The 19052-nt window shown below is 39.3% G+C and overlaps 2 protein-coding genes across 3 annotated transcripts; both read left to right on the top strand.

Moving 5' to 3' along the window:
- The first annotated feature begins 536 nt into the window (after positions 1 to 536).
- LOC100893350 (polynucleotide 5'-hydroxyl-kinase NOL9) lies at positions 537 to 18036 on the top strand. 2 transcript variants are annotated; one of them, XM_011673370.2, is made up of 11 exons: positions 537 to 595; positions 7650 to 8306; positions 9202 to 9619; positions 10129 to 10361; positions 10870 to 10967; positions 11650 to 11820; positions 12246 to 12453; positions 12962 to 13181; positions 13828 to 13909; positions 14396 to 14526; positions 15586 to 18036. In XM_011673370.2, the coding sequence occupies exons 2-11, from the start codon at positions 7708 to 7710 to the stop codon at positions 15709 to 15711; spliced, it is 2286 nt and encodes a 761-aa protein (XP_011671672.1). In that variant the 5' UTR covers positions 537 to 595; positions 7650 to 7707; the 3' UTR covers positions 15712 to 18036. The 2 variants fall into 2 exon arrangements, with proteins under 2 accessions (XP_011671672.1, XP_003728982.1); XM_003728934.3 differs by lacking the exon at positions 537 to 595 and adding an exon at positions 602 to 723.
- Positions 1282 to 5247, top strand: LOC115929941 (uncharacterized protein K02A2.6-like). The gene has a single exon (XM_031000099.1). It carries the CDS (start codon positions 1282 to 1284, stop codon positions 5245 to 5247), a length of 3966 nt encoding a protein of 1321 aa, XP_030855959.1.
- Positions 18037 to 19052: the final 1016 nt, after the last annotated feature.

The raw sequence follows: 19052 nt of genomic DNA, 5'->3' as shown, positions 1-19052 counted from the left end.
AGGGGTAATAATTTCCAAAGCTCTCATTTGGAAGCGCATAGAGACGTTATAATGTGATATATGCGCTATTATACATACAAGAACCGAATATAATTAAATTATTATTATTAATTATGATTGGTTGGTTGTTATTTTTTTACCTGATTGTAAAGGGTACATGAGCATTTGTCTACATCAATAACCTACTTCTTGTGATGATCAAGATTAAACTGATTTAATCTTTGCGCAGCATAAAACGTATGACCATTCGGTACAATTTCTGAAAATCAAGACTATTAATTTTGGGGCTCGATTTGACAACTAATAGTCGTTATTTTCCCACTTGAAGACATTTTCAAGCCCCACCTTTTTTAGGGAAGTTCTAAATTAGTAATATCTTTCAAATGCAGTTGGAATTTAACTTTTTCATTTTTTGGACCTGCAAATGTGACATAGTACCAGTAGAGTGAAATAATTAATGAAAATGAAATATCCTAACCTGCACATCGAGCTTTTTACGGGACGAGTTGTCTAGGATCTAGAGCCAATCTCAGCTGCGCTAGCTAGCTAGCCGCTGTGGTGTACATGGTATGTATGGTGAAAGAAGTGATGACAGGTGATTATTATTGTCCGGTATTGAGTCTCCTCCGGGTTGATGCAGGCTCAGCTGCTTTTAAGTTAGAGATTTGTCCTCTTATTTCAACATTTGAGCAGTGATATTGGAGTGAACGTGCAGCTGTCTTGGTCAGTGAAGTCATTCAAAGTTTGCCTATTTTGTTGTAAATATAATGTCTTTCTAACTAACTTAGTTGTTCATTCTAATTGCTAACATGTGTGTGTTCATGTTTTGCAGTCTAGATCTAGTCAGATTCAGAGAGACGCAGTTGAGATTGAGAATGAGTGCGCCAAGTGCATGTCGAGTTCTGTGTGGGAAGTTAGTTTTGATTTGTGTGAGTGCTTGGTACTTTGTTGGTTGGTCCTCTAAAATACTCATCTGAGTTTTTAACTGGAGGTGCGGACAGGATTTGACCGAATTTTTCTGTCTCTTTACAGAAAAATTTGGTCTAGACCTAGGATAGGATGTGCTTCTCAAAACTTGATGTCTCAAAATCTATGACGACTCGACGACATATTTGTGGGAATATCTAATAACGTCTTGATACAAGACTATATATTTACAACGTTGAAACGACGACACGAAGTGAAAGTAAAACATAACCAAATCGTACTACCCTTTTGTGTCCATTCTCCTTTTGTCGTCTGAATAATACTACATGGTGGCAGCGGTATAAGTGAAGAACCATGGAAAGTTCTCGTCTACCATTGCCAGAAAGCTTTGATAAAGTTGCAGGCTTAAATCAAGCAGAACAATGGCCAAAATGGTCACGGCGGTTCGAGAGATATCGCGTCGCATCGGGCCTCGCATCCAAGCCAGACAGTGAGCAGGTTAGTACGCTACTCTATGCTATGGGTGAATGTGCCGATGATATTATCGTGTCTCTCAATGTGAAAGAGGAGACAGCAAAGTATGATGACGTGATCGCAACATTGAAGAAGTATTTCAATGTACGGAAAAACATTATTGTTGAAAGGGCAAAATTCAACAAACGAACACAACGCCCGGGAGAAAGTGTGGACACATTTATCAATGATTTGTACAGGCTAGCAGAGGACTGTGACTACGATAGACTTAAGGAGGGCTTGATAAGAGACAGAATTGTAGTTGGGGTGCTTGATGACTCCCTATCTGATCAACTACAGTCTAGAGAAGACCTAACTCTCTCAAAAGCAGTTCAATTGGGTAGACAGTCAGAAGCCCGGAAACAAAACAAGTCTGTTGTGAGGGGAGGTGCAGAGAGTGAGAGCCCTAACTCGGCCGTAAACTACGTAAGGCCTAAGAGCAAGGGAACGTACTCGAAGAAAACATCTCAAACTCTGCAGGGTAACTGTAAGTGGTGTGGAAGGCAGAATCATGCACGTGCCAGCTGTCCCGCAAAAGATGCAAAGTGCCATCAATGTGGAAAGATGGGCCACTTCCAGTCTGTGTGTCAAGCCAAACGACCAGAACAGGGAAAACAAGAGGCAGCAAAGCAAAAATGGAAAGCTCGAGTCAGCGAAGTAGATGATTTCGATGACATTGATGTCCCCTTCCTTGGTGAAGTCAGCGAGAACGATCAGACGTACTGGAGTTCATCGATCCTCGTAGATGGGAATGAAACACACTTCAAGTTAGACACAGGAGCAGCCGTTACTGTGTTGTCTGATTCCACTCCATGGCTGAATAAACACATCATGAGACCAACAACCAAGAGGTTACGTGGTCCAGGAAGTACAGTCCTGACTGTAATAGGACAAATGACATCAACTCTCAGGCATAGAGATAAACAGATCAAGGAGACTCTCTATGTGGTCAAAGATCAGGAGTCTTCATTGCTGAGTAGGAAAGCGTGTAGAACCTTGAATCTAGTCCGCAGAGTGGAGGAAGTTGATTCTTGTGATGATGAAACTGCAAACTTCAAGGCTGAGTTCCCTCAACTTTTCACTGGTTTGGGGAAACTGAAGACAGCATACCACATCACGTTAACTTCAGATGCCAAGCCGATGTGCCTGTATACAGCCAGGAAAGTTCCTCATCCGCTTCTACCGAAGGTGAAGAAAGAACTAGAGTCCATGTTGGAGCAAAATGTGATCTCAAAAGTGACTGAGCCGACAAAGTGGTGTTCGGGGATGGTTCCAGTGTTGAAGCCCAGTGGTTCGGTGAGAATTTGTGTAGACCTTACATCTCTCAACAAGGCAGTTGAACGAGAGATTCATCCGATGTCTTCAGTCGATGAAAGTCTAGCAAAACTGGGAAAGAGCACAATCTTCACAAAACTGGACGCCAACAGCGGGTTTTGGCAAATTCCATTGGAGGATGAGTCAAAGCTACTGACAACCTTTGTCACTCCATTTGGGAGATTTTGCTTCAACCGATTGCCGTTCGGGATAACGTCAGCGCCAGAAGTCTTCCAGAGAGCGATGTCCACTATCCTCGAAGGACTTGACGGCGTGATTTGTCACATGGATGATGTGCTAGTCCATGGTGCAACACAAACAGAACATGACATCAGAGTACGAGCTGTTCTACAACGTCTGCAGGAAGCAGGTATCACACTAAATCAGGGAAAGTGTGAATTCTCCAAACAGAGTGTGAAGTTCTTAGGGCACTTCATCGACGACACTGGTGTCAAGGTCGATCCGAGCAAAACAAGAGCTATTCGAGATTTTCCAGTTCCTCGAAGCGTGAAAGAGCTACAGAGGTTCATGGGAATGGTGAACCAGGTGGGAAAGTTTCTCCCAGGATTAGCTGAGATCAACGAGCCCCTTCGTCAACTCCTGAAGAAAGACAATGTGTGGTGTTGGGGAGAAGCGCAGCAGAGATCTTTCACACAGATCAAAGAGATGATGGTCTCGACAGCAGTCTTAGCTCATTATGATCCAGAACTGCCAACAGTCATTGCAGCAGATGCATCCGGGACTGGAATGGGTGCAATCCTGTATCAAGTGCAGACTGATGGAAATCGTAGACCAGTGTGCTATGCATCTCGATCGCTTACCGAGACTGAGCAGAGGTATGCAGTGATTGAAAAAGAGGCACTGGCAGCTACTTGGGCGTGCGAGAGGTTCTCCGAGTATGTACTTGGTCTTCATTTCGAGGTGGAAACTGACCACAAGCCATTGGTCACACTTCTAAACTCGAAAGAACTTGTGAAAATGCCTCCACGACTCCAACGCTTCAGAATGAGAATGATGAGATTTGATGCAGAGACATTGTATGTTCCAGGAAAACAGCAGACATCCGCTGACGCCTTGTCACGAGCGCCAGTAGAGAGGCCAGGAATGGATGATGTCAACTTCGTAGATGAGGTTGAATCATATGCATCAACATCAGCCATCAACCTCCCAGTGACAATGCAGAGATTTGAGGAAATCAGAAATGCACAAAAAGCAGATGAAGTATGTGCAAAAATCAGAGACTACTGCGTTCAAGGATGGCCAGACTACATGCCACATAACCCGATCCTCAAACACTACTATGAGCAGAGAGGACACCTGAGTGTGGTAGAGGACTTGCTTATCTACGACGAGAGAATAGTCATTCCGAGAGCTCTGCGACTTGATATCCTTGAGAGGCTACATCAAGGACACCTGGGAATCACCAAGTGCAGAGCCAGAGCCAGAGATTCAGTGTGGTGGCCAGGTCTATCAAAATCATTGGAGGAAATGATTTCAAGCTGCTTGACCTGTGCTATCCATCGCCAAGAGGTCCGCGAGCCTTTGATGAGCTCATCCTTTCCTTCAAGGCCATGGGAGCGTCTTGGAATGGACCTGTTCGAACTCAAAGGGAAATCGTTCCTGATAGTAGTTGACTACTACTCGAGGTGGATTGAGGTCAAACAACTCCAAGGTCAGTCAACAATGGCAGTGATTTCTTCGCTGAAGGAGATCTTTGCAGTCCATGGGATTCCAGACCTTGTGGTTTCAGACAATGGTCCACAGTTCGCCAACGAGAACTTCAGAAAGCTTGCTGAAGAGTATGGATTCGTCCATACAACCAGCTCTCCAAAATACCCACAAGCTAATGGTGAGGCTGAAAGAGGAGTTTGCACTGTGAAAGCGTTGCTGAAGAAGAACGACGACATCCAGTTAGCCCTTCTCAGCTATCGAGCGTCACCACTCCAAAACGGGTTAGCTCCTTGTGAACTTCTCATGGGGAGGAGATTGCAGACTCAGGTTCCTACTTTGCCGCACATGCTGCTGCCACGGGTACATCAGCCGGACCTGACGACTGTGAGAGAGAAAGAGGAGAAGTACAGGTCAGATCAAATGATGACCTACAACAGACGTCATGACTCACGTGAGCTTCCAGAGCTACAACCAGGAGATTCCGTGTGGATCCGTGATCAGTCTCGCTACGGGAAAGTCACCCAGAAAGCGCAACAACCACGGTCCTACCATGTCCAGACAGAACATGGGACAGTACGTCGTAATCGCCGTGCACTGATTGCTGTCCAAGGTCAACCCACCAAGACCAGAGTGCCGGAGTCATCCATGAGCAACGATCCAGAGAGACCTGACGTTTCTGATGAAAGCGACTCAACCGGTTCCCAACGTAACCAGCAGATCAACCGGAAGCAGCCTGAGGGAGCCTCTACACCAACAGCTGCGACAGAGACGCGAACGCGATCTGGACGACTCGTGAAACCACCAAAGCGACTGTCCATGTAATGGGTTAAACTTAAATACCAAAATTGGGATTAACTTTGCAGGATCTGAAACTGAACAAGACTTTAAAGGTTTGGACAGTGTTTATTTGGGTTTAATAGTAAACTGGAATGGACTCGGGACTCGAAGAACACAATTAAGGAGAATATCCGTGAACTCTTAAACAGGATTATATTTCGGATTTTTATTGGATTTGAAACTATTTGGAAATCAATAAGAACTCTTGAACTGTTGATAATAAGCTTGGGGGGAGATGTGGGAATATCTAATAACGTCTTGATACAAGACTATATATTTACAACGTTGAAACGACGACACGAAGTGAAAGTAAAACATAACCAAATCGTACTACCCTTTTGTGTCCATTCTCCTTTTGTCGTCTGAATAATACTACAATATTTACTAACCAAGAGTCAAACTATTAGGCATTAGCTTGTATAAGATGTCAAATGTTAACTTAAAATGAGAGCTGGCTATTGAATCATTTAGTTTGTTGATGGAAAAGAAAGATTAAGGATGAGAGATAGAGAGAGAGAGAGAGGGGTGATCAGTGATTACACTTCCAGCTCCTCTTAAAGTGACTCGATAGCATTGCCTCAGAGTCAGATTCTAAAACAAAACCGTGGATTAAGCTCATGCTGCAATCATAATTAGAAAAGGTCCGTAGATCTAGATTTAGGCCTATTTAGAGTCTATAAACCTTAGGTCAGTCAGGAATCCCATGACTTCTACAAGCCAATCGGCTGTCTAATTATCAAGATATTTATGATTGGAAATCAAAATTATAACACTGCAGTCGATTCGGGATAATGAGTACAGTACATATGGTAAAACCGGTCACTTTAAGATTTTTATTTTTTTGAGGACTTCAATATTACACCATTTTACAGACACTGATAACACGTAGGACCATGCATCTCAGATTTAACATTGTTAAACGATGTCTTTAAGTGTTGGGAGTTTGGGAGCCCCAAATTTGTCCAAATTTGATGGCAAAATTTCACCTAAAAATTGTATCATGTGAAAGAGGATGCCATTTAAAAGACACACTTCTGCAAAGATTTCCCCCCAAAAACGTGTTTGAAGACAAATATTGACAAAAGAATACATAGATCTAGACTAGGTCTAATTTGGGTTATTCTGTTATACTTGTTGTAGTTGTAGGCACAAAACCCAAATTTTGTATTCTTCCATCAATATTCAACTTCACACACATTTTTTTTTTTAAATCCTCGCAGAAATGTGTCTTAATTAAATGACATCCTCTTTCACATTATAATACAATTTAAGTGAAATTTCATATCCAATTTTGGGAGCTCCCAACACTTTAGAGGAACTTTAATCATCGAGAGAGAGAGAGAGAGAGAGAGATTGTGTATGTGTGTGTGGGTGTGTTTGTGTGGGATGGAGAGAGAGGGATGAGATGTGAGACAGAAATATGTCAGTGCATTAATAGATAAAAAGGGATTCAGAAATGGAATGGACGACTTGTGACATATCCGGCATCCCTCTCCAAAGAGAAAATGCCATTAGTGTGGTGGTCCATTTTATATGTTTGCATTTCCTTACTTCTCAACATTTTCCTCCATAATGGAGCACATTCTGCGTACCTATGGCTATCGCCTACTGGTACCTTGAATGGCATATATCCCAGCAGATTAAAAGAAATGGGGCTTAAGAACCAAAGATGATCTCACATTCATTTCCATACAACATAAAATAGTATGCCTACCATAATTGTTTGTGACTTTATATTACATTATGAATTTAATGATTCTTTTCTTCAAAAATATGTAAATCATCTTTTACACTGTTGTCAGCATTTCTCATCAGCATTTAACAGTTTAAATATATCGCTTCTATCATCAATGACTACCTTGTCTTAAAATTCCAAAGGAAATAACAAAATAAGTGTTGCATGAGCCATTTTATTTGTTTTTATTTGGTAGGTTGAAATTCTTAATCATGATCTTTAATTTTGAGAAATGTGTGGGACAATATGAAGTGAATTTCATTTGTTCATAGATTTATTTTATTCTATTTAAAAAGTAATCCCAATGACACATGAACAGTGAAAGATATCAGGGCATTGTTTCACAAAACAGTGATGGTACATGTTCGCTGAAAACCCATTGGAATGCGTGTATTAAATTTAACACAAGTTTCAATGGGATGATGGTGAACCTGTACTTATCCTGCTTTCTTTAAATGATGCCCAGGCTCCTGGATCGAGCATTGGTAAAATACCCCCTCCCCCTGCTTCATGTCAGAAAACCCCTATAAGAAACTGCAATCCATGTTTAAGCTTATAACTTGATATTGGTAAAACTTGATTAGTTATTCACAAAGAAGATGTATTAGCTGACTATTCTTACCTAACTTTGTATGTTCTCATTCATGTACAGACAGGAAGATCCTCTGTGAACCCAATGGTAGAATTCAATCTCTCCTAAAAGATATGATATGAAGCCTGTTCGTGACAAAAAGAAAAGCATGTCAAATTCAATACGTAAAAAGTTAGGACGGGGAAAGAAGTCGGCACCAGGAAAAAGGTCTGCACCCGATCCCAAGTTGGTTGAGGTATGTGAGCTCCAAGATGAAGGAGGCAAAGCAGGGAGATCCAGGAGTGGTAAGCTGGACTCTCTTGGAGAGGTGTTCACCCCACTGGGTGCTCCATCTGCAAAGAGAGGTCGACAGGAGCACAGGAGCCCTCAAGGAGTCTCGGCCCTGAACTTGACCCCAGCTAAGGACACCCAGGTGACAATCATTGATACTTCATTCCAGGATGATTCCGGTAACCTTTCTGGCAACAGTAGTTCCCTCTCACCTGACGAAGGCACCGGGAGTCACAGTTTCCAACCAGTGTCAATGGCTCCCACTACTTTGGAAGAATCCTTTGATAGCAACTCATCAAGAAATGATCAGTCATCATCATCGCTGTCCTCATCCTGCTCATCGTTACCCATGGATGAAGGAGGCGACCATTCAGATGGACTGACTGCTCCTCCATTGGAGTCTATGCAGGGAGCAGTGGGTAGCTATGATGAGGCCCAAAATTATAAGTGAGTAATTGTCTAACACTTAAATAAAATCTTGAGTACCGGGTTTGTTATTTCATTTTGGAATAAAAGCCTGTCTAGAAGTAATGCTGAATGTTTCATCAGGTCATCAGAATTTTATAAAAATTGACTATAACTTGCTTACAGGTAATGTAAAGTTTTGTGAAATTTTTAAAAATTGGATGAATAGTAATTCATTAAAGTTTTGATATATTTGGATGCCCCAGTAGATGTATTATAAGCACTAGAAAATTTAGCACCTTAAACACTTTTGCCTTTGAGAAATTGAATAATAAATAAATTACCGGTGCTCCTGGTAAGTTTAGAATATTTCAAGTAGCGCCTTGAGCCATTCCATGGTAGCTGCAACCATGAAAATCTCAGAGTATGCAGTTCTGATAATTAATTTCCAAAGGGGAATAGCAAATGGGTCGATTGTAGTCAAGAAACGTTGTTTAAAGCTAAAGAATATCGGTTTTGAGAGGGAGCTGTACAACATAAACAGGTTATTATTTACAATTTCAATTTCAACCGCGACAACGACCATTGGATATTGTAAAGTCGCATATGCTTCCAAGATGTTTATTTGAACCAAATTCATGACCCCATACCAAAAGTTTGTTTTACCTTTAAAATCACAGCAATTCGACTCTGGACACAGATATTGCTCAATGGGACTCCACAAACATGCACTAGTACTTCATCCTCGTATGTAAATTATTTTGTATTATTTCAAGTATGAGAGCTCTTTTTAAAAAAATTCAATTTTCACAGGACATTGCTACTGTTATATTGTTCCATTACATTTTTACCAGAGATTAACATATCTGTAATGTATATATGATACAATGTGTAAATCATCTTTGTTGTGTCATATTTGTAATCTCTCTGTAAACAGATTAATATCACTGCAGAGTGGATCAGCATATCTCCTCCTCTTGCAAGGAGACACTCGAATGCCTGTCAGGGGCCTAGCTGAGATCTCCTCCCTCTATGGAACAGTCATCGCCCATGGGTACGAGATAACCCCCCAGACCCCCAGCCCTGTACCCATCTACTGTCCTATCATAGTCAGCTCCAAGTGCCTGGAGACCGACTGCTCCGAGGGGAGGGAACTGGAGCAGACAGAGAGGAATGCATTGCTGCACACCATTTCCACTCTGCGTCCGGATTCCATGACGGCGCAGGAAGTGCTTTCTGAGATGAAGAGTGAATCTGTTCTGGTGTTGGTGTCAAAGCTGAATCACCAGCCTAGCAGCTTCATCACAAGTCATGTGGCTCATAAAAATCTCTACAGTGGTGGTAGTGCTAAGAAGGTAATCCTCATGGATGATTCACACTCATCAGATAACTGTAATAAGAGGAGTAGGCTATGGCAGATATTGCATTGAATCATATGAGAGTATACTCTAATGGTCTGTTTGTAGTAAAAAGGGCATTAACTCATTTGCTGTAACACAGAGTTACTGCCCTTCTGGATCCAAACAGACAAGATAATATTGTCATCGAGAAGAGAAGAGAAATTTTTAGGTTTTCTTACACAAAAATGAAATTGCATAGATCTAGGGAAAAGCCTGTGAACTCAATTCCCTCGTTATAAAAACAGACACTTCAAAAGCTGGCATAAAAAATATGTAATGGCTAATTCCTAGCCAGACTTGACATTGTTATATATTTTTCTGTGAAATGCATCATAGCCTTATGACAGACTTTCAAATGCTTTTTGTAAGTTTGAGGGGCATAAATGTACATTTTGTTTCTAGTATTCATCAAGTTTTCTGTGTAGTATGTTTGAATGATACCATCATTTCTCCCTTCAATATAGATGCTTCAGAAGTCAGATATTGCCATCTGTGACAAAGTTGGCTTATTCATCAATCCTGGGACAACCCATCATCAGAACGTGATTCAGCTTCACCAGGACTATGATGTGACTGCTCAGGCTGTGCTTGACGCTGTAAAGAGTGACATAGTCCCACCTAGAGTCATGTTTGTTGGGGCCAAGAACTCTGGCAAGTCCACAGCTCTGCGGTACCTAACTAACAGGCTCCTAACTATGTAAGTATTGCAGCTACTGTGCAAGATAAACAGTTTGTAGGAATTGAGTGTAAAGGTTTGCATTGATCTGCACTCTATGGCCATATCAATGAAACCGTCTTGGTGGAGTAGTTTCTTTGGGCATTTCATCTATGTAGCTTCTCTCAATACAGATGTTAAATTGGTACTGTATTCATGTAGTGTGATGTTCACAATCCAAGAAATGAGAAAAGCATGTGTAGCGATGACCTTCTTAAATCTGTTCTAGGGAGCATGTGATTCAGGTAAATTTCTTTTTCTGCACAGCATAAAGCTCAGGGTATAATTAATTACACACATTCTAAAGTGATTTGTTTGATAAAGGTACCGTACTATCTTTTCCATAATACTTGTAGGATTAAAGTCTGTGTGACTGGGCAAAAATGAGCTCATCTGATTGCTTATAACATTGTGAGGATTTTGTATTCTAATCTGCAAATGTTTCTGATCTTTATGTTTAATTTAATTTTTCATTTTATTTTTCATGAAGTTCTCAACATGTAGGTTACTTAGAATGTGACCCAGGTCAATGTGAATTCACTGCACCAGCTATTTTGTCTCTTCATACCATCAAGCAAGCATTATTAGGTGAGGAGTATGTATTGAATGTTTTGGTACTAATGAATACATTCCTCTCTCTCCATTTATCTCTTGTTCTTTATTTTTTATATTTTTGGGGATATACTTTCATTCCTTTGTTCTCTCTTTCTCTCTCTCTTTCTTCTCTCTCTTTCTTCTTCTCTCTCTCTCTCTCTCTCTCTCTCTTTCTCTCTCTCTCTCTCTTTCTCCCGCTCTCTCTTTCTCTCTGTCTCTCTGTCTCTCTCTTTCTTTCTCTCTGTCTCTCTTTCTTTCTCTCCAAACCCTTTTTTCTATGTCCGTCTTCTTTCCTTTTCCATCTTTTGTAGTTTAGATGTTCTGTTCAGTTTCTTAAAGTTCAACCCAGATCCCAGAATAATTTTCTTTTGATGGAGCAGAAAAATAAAACAGACCAATAAAGATTTGAGGAAAATCAAGGAACGTATATCTTAAAGTTGTGATGTTGTTATTGACATGAAATTCCATTACATTAAACAGCTTATAAACTGTCTGATTTTCATCAGTTTCTATTTCTCTGATTTTGTTGCTTCTTTTGAAATATAGTTATGTAGGACTGGAGTTGGCTTTAAGAAGTTACTTGAGATTTATCATGTTCAAAATCATTCTAGCTCATCTCATGCATTGATGATTATAAACAGAGTTGAGTCATATTGTTATATATCTTTTATCTTAGGGCCACCGTTCACTCATCTTCAGAATGCAGAGAAGGCATACTTCCTTGGAGATGTGAATGTTGAAGATCATGCAGAGAATTACCTCAAGATGATGGCTGCCCTCAACAGGCAATACCGTGACAGTTTATCACATCTTCCATTGTTCATCAATACCATGGGATGGGTTGAAGGTTTGTTGAATTCTTTTCTATTCTTTTTTTGTTAATGATTCGGAATAGATGTTGAACCATTGATGACAGGTGTATGACACATTGATTATAGAGAAGGCATATGGGTATATGTTGTACACAGCTATATTTGATCCCCACTTGACATTCATTTCCACTTAACAAGTATATATTGTTTTGTCAAGACATTTTTTTTAGGTGTTTTAATGCAGCATTTGTTAATGAAGCTTTATTCTTTACTCACTTTATATGTTTTAATGAATAGAGCCATCTCACCTCAGACTAAATGTTCTGGAGCTAATTTTCTATCACTCATTGTTGTTTGAGGAGACTCTTTAAAAGGGTAGTACCAGTCCATATATATGGCATTAACACCATAAAGAATTTGATCGACAACGAACGCAATGCATTCTTATGATGATATCCAGGTCTTGGATTGAAGCTGTTGAGAGAGATCGCCCGCATCACCCAACCAACTCACATTATCCATCTGGTTGCAAACGATGAGAAACCAGTCGCTTTCTTCAGCCAAGAGAAAGGAGATCTGAGTTACTTCAGCATTCCATCTGTCACGGACCAACCACTCCTTCCTCCAAAGCAAACCCTTACCATACAAGCAAAGTGCCAAATAGACAGGTATGCACATGGATCATCACATCTGGGGTAAATCATTGAGGGGGGGGGGGGGGTGACCCGGTGAAGTGGTACACCTGTATCACGCTACCAGTAGTACTTGGAGGAGAGATGTTCCAGGTTCACTTTCTCCTACTAAGAACAAGAACAAAAGCAAAATTACTAATGAAATGATGTAATCCTGGACAATTACTTGGCCAAATTAGTCTCAAGAGCTTGAATCAATTATAAATATAAGCATGACAATTGCACTAAGTGTGGAAATTTACATGACCATTCTAAAGATTATTTAGAAGTAATGAGTGAAATACTTACAAGAGGCAAAATAAGAATTTCAAGATGTGAAATTCTATGGCCACTTGATAGAGGTCGTATGTGTACCCAACACTTTATCTCTTGAACTTATCCTTACTTTTGTTTTGCCATGATAGCCCAAGTTAGTCAGATATGAAGTACAAACTACTGTAACATCTTTGTTTGAATGAGTTTGACTTGTATCCTCATCCACCAGCTACCAAGCGTCTTCCCAACGAGAGCTCAACCTTCTAGCAGCCTTCAGTACACTCCTTCCCCTTAATTCTGACGCCAAACGCCTCACAGATATACGCCCTCGGGTGGTGCCATGGAGCCATGTCGCTCTCCACATTTGCCATATGTCTGTACCGGTGAACCAAATCCTGTATGCTGCTAATGCCAGTGTGGTGGCGATGTGTACTACAAGCAAAGAGGAGGTGAGGTTTATTAGGTGTCCCTCCCCCTTGATCCCATGAGAACCATAGAGAATAATAATTGGTCTTGAAATGAGAGAAAATAATTAGTTGAAGTCCTAGACAAAATATGATGGTTTTGGGATTAATGGACTCGGCATCTACTATCAATTTTTAAAGGATAACCCGTATCTTCCTACATGATTCACCTGGTATTTGGCATGTTTGCATTTGATCTGTGAATCTTTAGAATGTTGAATGAGCTATGTGAATTCATGCTTGGTGTTGATTACCGTAATTAACGTTGTATAAACAGCCCTCGTGTATTAACCGCACCCCTCTTATTCGCCCTAAAAAAAAAAAAATAAGAAATTGGTGTACCGTGTGTAAACCGCACCCCCGACTTTGAATTTTTTTCGGCGGCAAAAAGGTGCGGTTAATACACCGTTAATTACGGTAAGATTGTATTTTATGCTTTAGAAGTTTGATTTAGATATAACCCTTTTACTCTCTCTCTCTCTCTTCTCTCTCTCTCCCCCCCCCCCCCCCCCCATTTCTCTCTCCCCATTTATCCCTACTCATTTCTCTCTCCCACTCTCTCTTCGTCTCCTGCTCTCTCCACCACCCACTTCATGTGTTCTTCTGCAAACTCTTATCAACTCCTATGCAGCTGGAAAGATGTAATGTACAGAAAGGTAGCGAAGGTCTGAGAACCCTGACATCAACTCCAGTCAGTGAATGTCTGGGCATAGGTAAGTTAGTAATATCAGTACACAACATGCAAAACATTGAAATATAAAGTTGACTTGTGAACAAGATTGAATAGAAATTATTGGAAAAGGTCGATCCGTACGCATGAATGAGTATTTTGAGGTTTAAAATGATGCTCCTTAAAATGATTCAAATGATGAAAAACTGACTTAATCTTGCTGATATGTAATACACAAATATGGAACTACACATGCATTCAAATTCTAAAATTTGGTTTCAAAATTAATGGTATTTCTAGTCCTATTTAAAATATGAGGGCATTTAAAAACAAATCCTTTTCATGATACATTGCTACTATGATATTCTACCACAGAAGACTGAAAAAGAATGAGTGAGCTCACAAATCATTTTTCACCTTTACTAGAACTTGGCCTTCTCTTTAAGCAAATGCTTCAATAGGAGATATTGAAAATCAGTTTATGAATTACAATGTTTTATTGTTTCTCTCTCTTTGTTTCTCCATGAAGGTATCATAAGGGGTATTGACCCTCAGAAGAAAGCGTTCTACATCTTGCCAGCGTTGTCAAACGACCTGCTACCAAAGGTCAACACACTTCTTGTAGGATCACCCTTCATTCCAGAATGTGTCTTTGACCAGGTAGGTGGTGATTGTTATGATTGTATAACACATGCCCAAACAACAGTTGATCAGCTTTAACTTTAAAGACGAAGTTGAGTTCTGGTCATGCGATTGCATTGTGAAAGAAACGGTGTGGAATCGAACAGAAAAGGTTGATCATCTAGCATATAAGAATATGTTTGTATTGCAAGGTTCTGGAATCATCAAAATGATAAGAAATTTGGCCAAGTCTTGGTAAAGTAACAAACAAAGTACACAGAAATATGTATATGGGACTACACGAACACGTGGCGTAAAAATCCTACCCCCCCCCCCCAAGTTTTACGATGTTACATGTCATATTTAGAGTATGAAGGCATTTGAAGAGCCATGCTTTTCAGGGAACATGTCTTATCTGATGTTCTTTCACACTTGCATAATAAGAATGATAACGCTCACAAATTATTTTTCACCTCTTCCAAGAACTGAACCTTCTCTTTAACCCTGCACCAAGCCTAGACTTGAACTTAACCCAATTACACCCAAACTATATCTTTGTTAAAATAAAGCCAGGAGCAATTGATGCCAGTGCGTGTCTCTTTGGAGATAGAAAGGCATTAACTCATATGCCTATCTGGCCCTGCACAAATGACAGATGATGTGTTGGAGCATTTGGGTTATTTATTAAAATGGATTAATCCTTGAAGTTACAGTGGTGCATGGTTTAGCAACATAATGTTGGTATTCTTGTAGTGGAGAAATTCATTCTAAACTATTTGATCAGAAACAATGAAGATAAGTCTCCATCTTTTTTCATAATTGACATGGCACATGTGGGTAGCATGAAGGATTTTGAGATACTCTGACATTTTAGTATACGCTGAAACAATGTGTCAAATGCAAGCCTTCTCCATGAATCAATCATTCTATTAGTGGTCAAGCAGTCAATCATTAAAATAGGTCAATATTTTTGTTTTATTCTTCATCACATGAACAAAACAACTTAAATATATTTTTTTTTTAAACTAACTTACCAATTAGGCAAAACCAATTTTATTGATACTTTTCTTTGTTTGTTCTTCCACTTTATATCTGCAGCAATTCAGTACTAAGGGGGCACCGTACTTGAGCGAAAGCTTTGACACCAACGTCCCTGGCTCCCTGCCCATCCATCCAAAGACGTACCTCAAGAGAGGCCCTGGAGGGAGGCCTCCAAAAACTTGATAGTTTATCAGCACATTCCAACATACTCTTAATAATTAATAATTTAATTATGGAGCTTGGCAATGTTGGAATTTCAACCCATTATTAGAAAAGGTACTTTAGAGCTTAAAAGATTATAAAATGACTGGGGGTCATTTAAAAAAAAATTTAATGTACATTCCGTGACGGAGCCCAGGAATACTAGAGGTGACGTTTTTCTTGGGGAGAGGTTCCTCAAGAAAACCTAAAATATAAATTGCTCTAGAGACATGCTGCCTGAAAAGAGTCATCTAGTTTTTTAGCCATCTATAACTGAGCTCATGAATATTCTTGTTTTTAAAAAAAAATTGCAGAAGAGATCTTGGAGAGACACCTAACTATTGAAGTGTTTCAAGATATTTTAACAAAACAATCATGTTGTTTAAGATATTGATAACTAAGATGTGTTGACTCCTTTTCTAGGAGAGGACATGGAATGGGACCTAAGATCTTTAAATACTCTCAAGACATAACTTAAAATATTTTTCTAGCTCTCAAGTACCCATATTGTTGAGACAATCATAGAGAGAGAGAGAGGGGAGGAGGGAGGGGGAGAGGAGAGAGACATTGTATTATGAAATGTTTCACGACATTCCAACTCAAAAGGGTCATCTTGTTTAAAGTTGTAAATAACCAAGATGGGTTGACACCTTCTTCACTATATAGCAACCTTCTAAAGCACGAATAGGTAATAAGATTTTCCAACTCGGTAAAGACATTGGATTTTGATTATAGATAACTATGATAAATTGTAAAGGGGTTGACATTTTCTTTAAAGAGGTCAACCTGTGTCGACTTCTTTTAAGGGGACCAGTTACTTAAAAAGATATATTTTTGTACCACTGGTTTGTATAAAAAAAAATCAACTCCAAATAGTTTCCCTGGTATTCAGTGGTTGTTGTTGGTTGTATATTTGGTGCTCAGTCAAAGTTGACTATTTACGCCTAGTCGGGTTCTTTAGTTTAATTAGTCAAAGTAGTCAAGTAGTAATAGTTCCTAGCTTGGAAACTCTGTGCACCTGTGCTTCCCTGAATGAACTTTTAGTGAGTATAAAGAAAAATATAGGATAATATACAAAAGACCCATGCATAAAACTCAAGTAGAACTTGGAGTCTGTTTATGAGTGTGTATTAGATGCATTGACTAGTCTGCGCCAAAGTCTCTTGTCCTTTTAGTTAGAATTTCTTTTCATTTAAGTAATATTTTTGAAGCCAGGTTTTTGAGTTAAGCTCTTATAACATAATGGAATTCAAAAAATTTGAAGCAAAATATATTTTGATGATTACAGTCTTGACCTGGACTATATCAAGTGTGACAATCCTGTAAGAGTCGGATAAATCCATAGTCATGCAATCCTATTAGTTTTAATCTTGGTGGCTGTTTGTTTATTTTATTTTATGCTGTTAGTTCCTCTATAAGATATACATATACATTGTATATGGAGCTATTGTGCCAAATGCTAATTGAATTGCCACTTTACAGTAGTAGTTATTATCATTAAGTATTTTGGCATCACCTGTGCCTGGATGTGGAAAGGTGAACTGAACCACTGTGACCCTCTGGGTCTCTCCTCCCGATGATGAAGTCGGTTATACTCTTTTGATACACCAGATGTAGGAAAATAATTTTAAATGAAAGACGTATTTACTGTGGTACTCATGATGTTTTGAAGTACACAATGATAGATCATGAATTGCATAAATTAATATACGATTGTTCAGATAGCCTCAAATTTGTAGAAATGGCAGTGTTCAATCATGTACCTAATATTGCTGCAATTGTTAAGCATTTCTATAAAAATGTGGAAATGTACATATCTTTGTACATTTGTACAATCACAGCCATATAAAAAAAAATGTTCTTTTTTTTCTTCTTGGTCCTTCCTGGTGTCGTATTAATGTTCTACCATTCTGATCCAGTATTTGCTTGCAGGGGGGTGGGGTAGGGCACATTTAACCAAAAAATAGCTAATGAGTTACAAAAAATATAATTTGCCTTTTTTTTTGGGGGGGGGGGACTCAAAGACTGTACCACTGCCCCCCCCCCCCCTCCCCCCCATTTTCCTGCATCTGAACATTTACTGAAGCAGTTTTCAAACAATATTATTGTGTACCTATTCATTTCCAATGGTGACTTATTTTTACAAAATATCAGCTTTTTAATGCCATTTTAATTAATTTTGTTTTTAAAATGAAATAATACAAATGAAATAATATGATTGATGTATGGTGATTGGGTAAAGTTTGGCTGTTGAACAGTTCTGTCTTTCTGCCATTAAAATTGCATTTGCCTTCTATCATAGCAAAATTTTTATTGCTTTGTTTATGTAATTTTTACACTTGAATGTGTGTTGGGAGTTAAACATGAAATCATATATTTGCTTTTACTGTGTGTGTTTATTTTTAATCAACTAAATTTCGGTACATTCTCACCTAAATACATGCCTGAAATTTAAGCCCCACTGTCCTACTTGTAGCTACTTGCTCCCTCTATATAGAAAACTTCCCCAATCGATGCCTGTTGGTCCCCCATGATCCTCTTTTTCTTATGTTAGTTGAGAGCTGAGTTAATGAGATGGCCACCCTGTCAGTGACCTCGCTGTGTGGTCTAATCCCTTCTGGCCCAGTAGTATTGACGGTCTTTAAGGCATATCCTCTCAACCGCTTCTTCGTCTTCCTCTCTTTCTCTCGTCTCTCTCTATCCCTTTCTCTTCAACTCTCTCTCTCTCTCTCTCTCTCACTCTCTATCTCTCTCCCCCTTATCTTTTCCCTCCCGAGGGAAGGCAAATTTATTCTTTCTTCCACTCCCTTCCATTCAACTACACTTACACGATCGAAAACAGAAAATGCACCCGTTACAGTACCTAAATATATGTCCATTAATGAATTTTTTTAATTTGAAACTAGTCCTGGGACCTATTTCATAATCCATGTCATCAATAACTAAGTTACAATAACTGTAATAAGCTACTGAAATCGTAGCATTTGACTGAATTTAGCATTTGTTATTAATAACAAGTTTTATGAAACAGGGGGGTCCTGGAGTTGAAGGTCAAAAGTAGCATGCACGAATCAATATCTAAAAGATACATATAATGATCCCAATAAGGCAAATAAAGAAAACAAAAATATTTCAAAATCTGAAGAAAAAAATGGCTTGTCCATCATCCGGATCAAACACGAACAGAAATAAACCAGGAGGAATATAAATTTGAAAAATAATATAATAAAAAGCCTTGTACGATTCTAGCGCTGACTGCCCAAGGAAAGGGGAAATCCCCGTTTTTCAATATCAGCTGTGCAAGTCCGCTCGAAACATTATTT

This window comes from Strongylocentrotus purpuratus, unplaced genomic scaffold (assembly GCF_000002235.5).
Source record: "Strongylocentrotus purpuratus isolate Spur 01 unplaced genomic scaffold, Spur_5.0 spur5_scaffold_6, whole genome shotgun sequence".
NCBI lineage: Eukaryota > Metazoa > Echinodermata > Echinoidea > Camarodonta > Strongylocentrotidae > Strongylocentrotus > Strongylocentrotus purpuratus.
The sequence above is the reverse complement of the archived record's forward strand: the minus strand, read 5'-3'. Positions and strand labels throughout refer to the sequence as shown.